This window comes from Mauremys reevesii, linkage group 19 (genome assembly GCF_016161935.1).
Source record: "Mauremys reevesii isolate NIE-2019 linkage group 19, ASM1616193v1, whole genome shotgun sequence".
NCBI classification, from domain to species: domain Eukaryota; kingdom Metazoa; phylum Chordata; order Testudines; family Geoemydidae; genus Mauremys; species Mauremys reevesii.
Genome location: NC_052641.1, coordinates 20,557,649 through 20,566,920, shown reverse-complemented (window position 1 = coordinate 20,566,920; position 9,272 = coordinate 20,557,649). Strand labels below are relative to the sequence as shown.

The following is a 9,272-nucleotide window of genomic DNA, read 5'->3' as shown; positions in this document are numbered from 1 at the left end:
CCCACTGGAATAGTTCAGCAGGCTAGACTCCTATGGACTGGAAGGAAACGTATGTAGTTTTCACTGTGCAAACAAAAATTGAATGTAGCCCACTTGCAATCAGGGATTGTAACTAAGCAGCAACCCATCCCTCCAAAAAATAAAAATAAACTCAATTCCAGAGACAGGTACATGAATTTATCAAAATCTAGCACTGAGAAATAAATGTATATTTAAAAAAAGGCAAAGGAGATAGCCATTGGTTTTGGGGTAGAGTAAGAGTCGCCTCCTGAGCCCACATGCGCTCACTTTATTTACATATCCACAAACACCATGAAACACCAGCCCAGCCCCCCCACTAGCAGCATGGTCACGTGAATTCCATAGATGAGCAGTTCATTCATGAGGCTGAAGTCCACCCGCCTTCGCCCCAACAAGAGGAGGATGATGGAGAGTTTGTACTGGAAACGCAGAAAGATCCGGATGCCCAGGTACTGAAGGCAAAACAAGATAGAGAGCGCCACCCAGAGGATGGAGGTAAACAGGCTGCAGCTGAAGTACAGCAGGAAACGAATGAATCCATACATCCATCGGGATTTCAGATAGATGTCGAAGTTGTTGTATTTGGTGCGCACCAAGTGAGTGGTCCTTACTGGGCCACAGGCTGAATGCAGACATGTTGTGTGGGGGCCGTGGAAAGAACGGACACGGCGGGGAATGGGGATTACAGGCATCAGGCACCCCACAGTTCACAGAGTCCCAGAGCAGGATTTGCAGTGCACATACCAAATGTCATCCATTAATATGGAAAAGATTCAGCAACCTATGAATGCAAACTTTCTGCTGAATTTCCAGGAAGGAACAGGCCTGCAGGAAGGAACAGAAGGAAAACACATTTTAAAAACTCCAGAGGGAGATAAAGAGAGTCTGGTGGATCTATTCCAACCTGGTGCTATTTACAACCACCTTGCAAAACTCTACTCACTCTGTTGCTTGGGGTAATGTATTTTTTGATGGGCAAGTAAAATAGAATTTTTTCCATTACTGCCTAACTGGATGATTACAAAACACCCAATCAGCGTGGTATCTAGGTTATAATATTAACCCATCATCAACCTCACTATGGTAATGGAGTGGAAACAAGAGGACTGTGTCTCTGAGCTGGTATATTTTCGTGACAATTTTGCAAGGTCAATTAACATATAGCATATCCCCTTAATCAACAGGGCATGATACTGCAACGTGAGCAGTCCTTACCCATGTCAGTAGTCCCACTGATCCATGGGTTTTCATATGATCCTTATTCACTTATAAGTAACACTCTATTCAAGTGAGGCTTTCAACATACTGTGCAAATAAATACAGGCCATAGTACAGACAACAGCAATTCTTGGCTCCTGCTAAGTTTTAAACCTTGCTAAGCATCATAGAATCACAGAATCGAAGGACTAGAAGGGACCTTGAGATGTTTTCTAGTCCAGTCCCCTGCATTCAGGGCAGGACTAAATATTCTCTAGACCATCCCTGACAGGTGTTTGTCTAACCTGCTCTTAAAAATCTCCAATGATGGAGATTCCACAATGTCCCTAGGCAATTTATTTCAGTGCTTAACTACCCTGACAATTAGGAAGTTTCTCTTAATGTCCAACCTAAACTGCTAAACTTGCTGCAATTTAAGCCCATTGCTTCTTGGCCTATCCTCAGAGGTTAATGAGAACAATTTTTCTCCCTCCTCCTTATAACAATCTTTTATGTACTCGAAAACTGTTATCATGCCCCCCTAGGTCTTCTCTTCTCCAAACTAAACAAACCCTTTTTTTTCCCCCAATCTTCCCTCACAGGTCATGTTTACTAGCCCTTTAATCATTTTTGTTGCTCTTCTCTGGATTCTCTCCAATTCGTCCATATCTTTCCCGCAATGTGGTGTCCAGAACCGGACACAATACTCCAAATGAGCCCTAATCAACATGGAGTAGAGCGGAGGAATTACTTCTTGTGTCTTGCTTACAACACTCCTGCTAATACATCCCAGAAGGATGTTTCCAACAAACAAAATGAAAACAATGGAACATTTTGCAAGAAAAACAAAGCAATGTGTTTTTTTCTCACACTGTACAGGATGTACCTCCCTTCGCTTGGATGAGCCTGGAGGGCTCACTGTCATCGCAATTCCCTGTGCTCCATAGTTTTAAAAAGGTATTTACCTACCTTATTTCTCCCTTCATATTCTACAAAGATAAATGAAATAGCCATAGTCTTACACAGTGTTTATGATTTATAATCTTAGCATGTTTCCATGTAACCTTTGTTATTATTTGACAGTGATGAGCATTAGTCTGTTAGCTACTCTCTGTTTCACCTCATGCGTCTAATGTGCCAACTTCCAGGAATTATCAGATGACAATACACTAATCAGACAATGCTATTAAATAATGGAGAACTTCCCTAGCCTCCTTCCACACCTCATAACATTGTTTCTTGTTATTACTTTGCATCTTACAGCTGGAGAAAGTTCAGACACACAGGCCTGGAAAGTTCTCTCTTTTGCTGAAGGAGAAATACTATCATTGCTAGGACTAACAAGAAATTTCACTTTATTATTAGACCATTCTTTGAAACTAATTCCTATTATTACCAAGGCTACTATTAGTTAATTATAAGGTTATAATACCTTATATGCCAGTATAGTAAAGTACTTTACAAACCTCACAACAGCCTCATTAACTCCATGTGTGACTTTGGGCAAGTCACAACCACTCTCTGCCTCAGTTAACTGTGTAGAGATAATAATCCTGACCTATTGCATAGGGCCATGTATTGGTGCACTGTTGAAGGTGAAATCCCCAAGTAAATTCTGCCTAATAATCAATGCACAGTATGACCCAGAGGCTTAACAGAGAGGAAAATTAATGGTGTTTTGGTTAAGTTATTTGAGAGATCTGGGGATCTGCTCCTGGGTCTATCAGGTGCATCCTATATGACCCTAAACAAGTCACCTCCCCAGTCTTTGCTACAGCCTCCCATCTGTACAATGGGAATAATAATTCCCTACTTCACAAGAGTTTTATAGGAACAAATTTAGTAAAGTGCTCAGGTACTATCATGACAAACATTACAGAAAAAGCCCAAAACATACAATTAATTTGTTTCTGAAGTGCTTTGAGATCCTTGAGTGAAAGACAATACATAGATGCAAAGCATTATTATTATTCTAATCTTATTATGAATTATTCTTAATCTTGTGATTAAGAAAATGAAGTATCTTTCTAACAGAAAAGGTTCTAGATAAACTTAGACATGGCAGTATATGTAACAATGTGCTTCCACATACTATACTGCTTTTAAGTGATTTTTTAAAATAAAAATATTGTGAATGGACAAATTACAAAACTTAGAACTTGGTATATTCATGTATTAGATATGGCAGTATCAACAACATTTTATATATTATTTGTATTGTATTTTTAAAAATACAATCTCTTCTTGAATACCTTTAATTGGAACATTACTGAATATTCTAAAATCCTTCCCTAAGACCCTGTTCCTGCAAACTCTTATGCACCTACTTAATTTTACTCAGATGAGTAGCCCCACTGAAGTCAACTGAACTACTTACCTACTTAAGAGTAAGTACATTAGTAAGTATAAGTGTCAGAGCATTAAAACCTGATTTCTGAATCTGCTCTGTTCTACCCTGCCCATGAATACTCCCCCTTTTCATGGTATTATGCTGGGGTGTAGTTAAGATACTGGCTTTATGTCAGAGCCTTGTCATAGAGGGAGAGTTGTTATTCTCTCCCATGAAACAATCAGCAGGTTAATCTGAGATATGCTTCAACAGCTGAGCTGACCAGGTCATTTAACAGCAACAGCTTGTTCTCATTTGCATGCTGCTGTGCCCATCATGTAAACATAAATGACTTTTAATGGGTCTATGCTCTTAGATAAGATTAACACTGACACTGGAGCAGCTGTGGGAGGGGGTGTTGTAAGATGAAATGTAAACTTTTAAGAATATTACATTTTTAATGGCATAACCATCCATTCAGCAAAAGGTCGATAATCCGTTGGTTTTTCTGGATGCCATTTTACTCTTGCAATGAAATAATATTTGACATTTTCCAGTGCCACCTGACTTGTTAGGTACAGTGAAAAAGATTGCTAGGGCGTTTCACAGCTCCACAACTTTCTAGGTTGGAGCTGATCTAAAAAATAAAAAAATAAGTTTCATCTTGCTGACTTGAAACTTCCAAACTACTGAAACAATTGTCTTCTGATTTATCTCACTAAGACTTCAAAAAATATCAAGCCAAGTCTGAAGCACATAATATATTGTAGTTTATTGCATACATGGCTGTCTTATATTATACTGTACATAGTAGCAATTTGACAAATAATTTATAATGTTATAAAGAGAGACCTCTATTAAGGTATAAGCTCAAGGAACAGAGTTAATGTCATGCTTCCAGCTGTAGCTTCAAAGGAACCACTCACTCTTAAAGTTCAGCAAGAGCATAAGTGATTTCATGACTAGGGCTTAACTCTGAAATTGTAGACTTTCAGGTGCTTGATCTCTCAGGGAAGGTCTACACTTAAAACACAGCAATGGTGCTGCTGTAGCGCTTCAGTGAAGACACTACTATGCCAATGGGAGAGCTTCTCCCGTCGGCATAGTCTATCAACCTCTGCAAGAAGCAGTAGCTATGTCAACGGGAGAAGCCCTCCCATCAACATAGCACTGTCTACACCACGGTTTAGCTTTTTCACATCCCTGAATGACATAGTTAAAGTGATGTAAGTTTATAGTGGAGACCTGGACTCAGTCTTAACATTGTATTAATGCTAGTTTTCTGCAAGGATATAACAAATTATGTTTCACATATCTATAGTATCTTTCTTCCCAAAACCTACTGGATCTGTGTGGAGGAAGGTCCACTGAAATCATTAAAGTTCAGAACAGGTGCAAGGTTCTATTCACATGGATCTAAGTAATATGGGCCTAATTCATCCACCTCCACAAATTACAACTGCCACAGGGATAGAAAAGGTCAACCAGCTGATGCACAATACCTTGCACGAAAGAGGGAGAAAGGAAATTTTCCCCAGAAACTGTTAGGCAACTTTCCCCTTACTATAGTATGTTTAAGGCCCATTACAGACCCTAAAGGACATAGAGTGAAAATTGTTAATCTCAGTGTTTAATGCTAAGCACTTAAATCTGTATTTAGGCACCTAAAGTTCCTAACTATGGATTTGGATACCTAACTTTATGCACCGTATTTTGAAGATTTTGGCTTTTTTTTTTCTTTTTAAAGATCTGTTGCTGCAAGGAAGTATCTATCTCAGAAGGATGAAAAGCTGAGTCAACCCTTTCTGGATTTGATACTGTGGTTCTAGGAATTTCAACTCAAAGGCTTAGACCATCCCATCTGGCTGGCTCAGTGCCAGTCTGGATCCAGGCTCTCACAACACAAAACCCCCCACCACCATTGGCACCCTTTACTATGCTGTCAGGCTAAAGATCTGAATGTCATTGAAAACTGAGTCCCCTTCTGCCCTTTCAGACATTTCCCTGCTAGCTAAGGTAGATGGGGGAATGCATGTGCGCACATATAAAGTGCTGCCCATGATGATCCCATTCTGTGGGTAAATGGAGGCTTGGTCTCCAAGACAATCAAGCTGGAACATTTTATTCTCTCTTTATATAAAGGGTGCTCATGATGAAAATGCTATAATTACCTCCTACAACACCAATTCTACTAGAATCACACTAGATTCGGTCCAGTGTTGTTTAATATATTTATTTGTGATCTGGAAAGGGAGGTAAACAGTGAGGTAGCAAAATGTCAATTATTTAAGTTAGTCAGGTCCAGAGAGGCTTGTGAGGGACTTCAGAGGGACCCAAACAAGCTTGGTGAATGGGGAACACAACAGCAAATGAAGTTCAATGTAGATAAATGAAAAGTAATGCACATTGGAGGGAAAAATTATACTCCTCATACACCTTGCAAGATTCTAAATTAAGACTATCAATTCAGGAAAGGGATCTGGGTGACACTGTGGCCAATGAAGACCTTGGCTCAGTGTGCAGCTATGGCCAAAAATCAAACGCTATGTTAGGATGCATAAGGATTGAGATGGATAATACAGAGCGTATTACAATGTCATTCTGTAAATCAGTGATGTGGTCTCATCTACAATACCATGTGCAGTATTGGTAACACCCCCCTCTGCCCCCCCAAAAAAGGATAATCCAGAATTAGAAGGAGTTCAGATAAGAGTGATGAGAATGATCAGTGGCCTGGAAAAACTCTCAACTGAAAAGAGATTTACAAGACTTGGATTATTTACCTTACAAATAAAGAGGGGACATGATAAAAAAAAAATGTATAAAATAATGACGGTAGATCAGGAGTTAACAAAATTTTGCAGAGATATTAAACCATGTTTTTTCTAATTTAAGAGATTAGGAGATCTAATGGCAGGGGAGGGGCAGATATTCCCACATGTACCTATTATGAGGTTTCTTGCACCTTCCTCTGAAGCAACTGCTGCTGGCCACTATCGGACAGGATACTAGACTAGATGGGCTATGGCTGATCCAGTCTGGCAATGCGTATATTCCTATAAATATATACATATATAGACATACACCATTATATGTACACACGGACACCAAATAACACATTATACGCACACACACATTTGGCAGAGCACACTCACACCATCAAAGAAGGTTCTGCGAGATGAGCAAACAGTTTGTTGCCGCCACAAACCACAACATATCACTGGACAGAACGACATTTCCTAGCAGTAGCCTGATATCAGAGTGGCACAGGAGCAAGAAGCTACCGCAATATCCATCCAGAGAACAAGCAGATGTGGGCAGGGCCACCTCCCTTAGAGAAGGTTTACACACAATACCCCCCGCAACATACACCCCTTGCCAAATCTACTACCCCAAGGCCCAACACATTACCTTCCTCCACATCCCTTTGCTCCCATCTCTTCCTCCCCGCTCTTTTTCGTTCTCTCTGTGGCCCTTGCCCTCCTCCTGACTATGGGGAGATATGACTCAGGTCTATAAAACTCTGAGTGGGGTGGAGAAAGTGAATAGGGAAGTGTTATTTACCCCTTCACGTAACATAAGAACCAGGGGTCACCAGATGAAATAAAGGGGCCGCAGGTTTAAAACAAATATAAGGAAGTACTTCTTTACACAACACACAGTCAACCTGTGGAACTCCTTGCCAGGGAACGTTGTCAAGGCCAGAAGCATAACGAGGTTCAAGAACTGAATTTGATAAATTCATGAAAAGGAGTTGTGTGTAGCTTGAGAGCCTACCTCTCTCACTAAGGGTAGGTCTACACTACCCACCGGATCAACCCCCGAGCCCTCTCCCTTCGATTCCTGTACTCCACCATTGCGAGAGGCGCAAGCAGAGTCGACGGGGGAGCGGCAGCAGTCGACTCACCGCGGTGAAGGTAAGTCGATCTAAGTACGTTGACTTCAGCTACATTATTCAGCAGAAGTTGCGTAGCTTAGATCGATCCCCCCAGTGTAGACCAGAGGTATGAGGAGTTGGGCCAATCAGGGGTATTACCTCACCCACTGTGTCTCGCTGACACCCTGGGCCAGACGCAGCTACACCACCAGGGCATACACAGAGGACTGGTCCACGAAGGAGACACAAGGTGGGTGAGACAGTATGTTTTAGGGGCCCATCTCTCGGTGACAGAGATAGGCGGAGCTCTTCTCCGGGTCTGGGGAAGGCACTGGGCCCGCCCCAGCTGCTCCCAGGTGGAAGAGGCGGTTTGGCGTCACCCTACGGGACCGTTCAAGGCGGAGTGGTCAGCTAACAACGCTGCACAGGCCCATCGGGGCCATGAGCTGAGAGGGGCGGGGACGCAGCCCCATGCCCGGGGTCCCTGGCCCCGGACTGCCAGGAGCTGGGGCAGGGCGATCGCCCCATTCCCTCCCTCGGGGGCACCTGGCACCGGCCGCGGGGCTCGCTCCCCCGCTTCCCCCGCCCCAGCAGCCGCACACTGGGGCTGACACTCACCGCGCTGCCCATGGTCCCGGCCCGAGTGGCCGCCGCTACTGGGGGCAGGTGTCCCGGGCCCGAGAGGGGCCCGGGCCTGAGCTCAAGCGCTGCTATGCGCATGTGCGGGCCAGCGGCGCTCGGGCTCCAACCGGTACCGGCAGAGGCGAACGAGGAGAGGGTGGGGGTGTGGCGCGGAATGATGATGTCATCATCGAGCGCCTCGCCTCCCCTCGGACAGCAAAAGAGGAGCCGCCAGGGTGGGGGGAGCCTGTCGCCCGGGTAACGGGGGAGGGACAAGAACAGGCGGCGAGGGGGTAATAATGGGTGAGGGGAGGGGGCTGGGGCAATGAGGAGTGGGCAAGAGCGAGAGGATTGGGGGGAATAACGGGGAGGAGAGTGGGAGAAATAACGGGGACTGGAATGGGGCGGGGAGTGGGTAAGAGCGAGGGGAATGGGGTGAATAACGGGGACGGGAATAGGGAGGAATAACGGGGAGGGGCTGGGGAAATGGGGCGGGGAGTGGGTAAGGGGAGGAGTGGGGGCAATAACGGGGAGGGGACTGGGGAAATGGGGCGGGGAGTGGGTAAGAGCGAGGGAATGGGGTGAATAACGGGGAGGGGATGGGGAAATGGGGCGAATAACGGGGGGACGGGACTAGGGCGGGGAATAACGGGGGGAGGGGGCTGGGGGAAATGGGGCGGGGAGTGGGTAAGGGGGGGAGTGGGGGCAATAACGGGGGAGGGGGCGGGGAGTGGGTAAGGGGGAGGGGAGTGGGGGCAATAACGGGGGAGAGGGAGAAATAACGGGGACGGGAATGGGGCGGGAGTGGGTAAGAGCGAGGGAATGGGGGAATAACGGGGAGGGGCTGGGGAAATGGGGCGAATAACGGGGACAGGAATAGGGGAGGAATAACGGGGAGGGGCTGGGGAAATGGGGCGGCAGTAGCAAGGGAAGTGGGGGCAGTGTTGGCGCCAGCGGAGGTGCTAGTTCTGTTGCCCCCGTTTCTCGCTATCCGATTCCGGGGCTGCCCCTCAGTTTCCCCTGGGCAGAGGACAGCTGCCCCCCCGCAGGCCAGCGGCGAGGGTTAATGAACAGCCGCCCAGAGCTGCGGCGTTTCGGGGGCGCCGCGCTGGCTGATGAGCGCGCAGCCCACGAGCTCGGGGGCCGGCGGGCTGCACCCCGGGCCCGGACCGAGCGAGCAGAGCGCAGCCCAGCCAGGCTCGCCTCCCCTCTCCCGGGCTCTCTTCC

At 45.6% G+C, this 9,272-nt stretch overlaps 1 protein-coding gene across 2 annotated transcripts; it reads right to left on the bottom strand.

Moving 5' to 3' along the window:
* Window positions 1-238: 238 nt before the first annotated feature.
* TMEM250 (transmembrane protein 250) lies at window positions 239-8,282 on the bottom strand. 2 transcript variants are annotated; one of them, XM_039506071.1, is made up of 2 exons: window positions 8,043-8,282; window positions 239-846 (listed from the first exon to the last, which is right to left on the bottom strand). In XM_039506071.1, the coding sequence occupies exon 2, from the start codon at window positions 711-713 to the stop codon at window positions 294-296; it is 420 nt and encodes a 139-aa protein (XP_039362005.1). In that variant the 5' UTR covers window positions 714-846; window positions 8,043-8,282; the 3' UTR covers window positions 239-293. The 2 variants fall into 2 exon arrangements, with proteins under 2 accessions (XP_039362005.1, XP_039362007.1); XM_039506073.1 differs by lacking the exon at window positions 8,043-8,282 and adding an exon at window positions 3,596-3,728.
* Window positions 8,283-9,272: the final 990 nt, after the last annotated feature.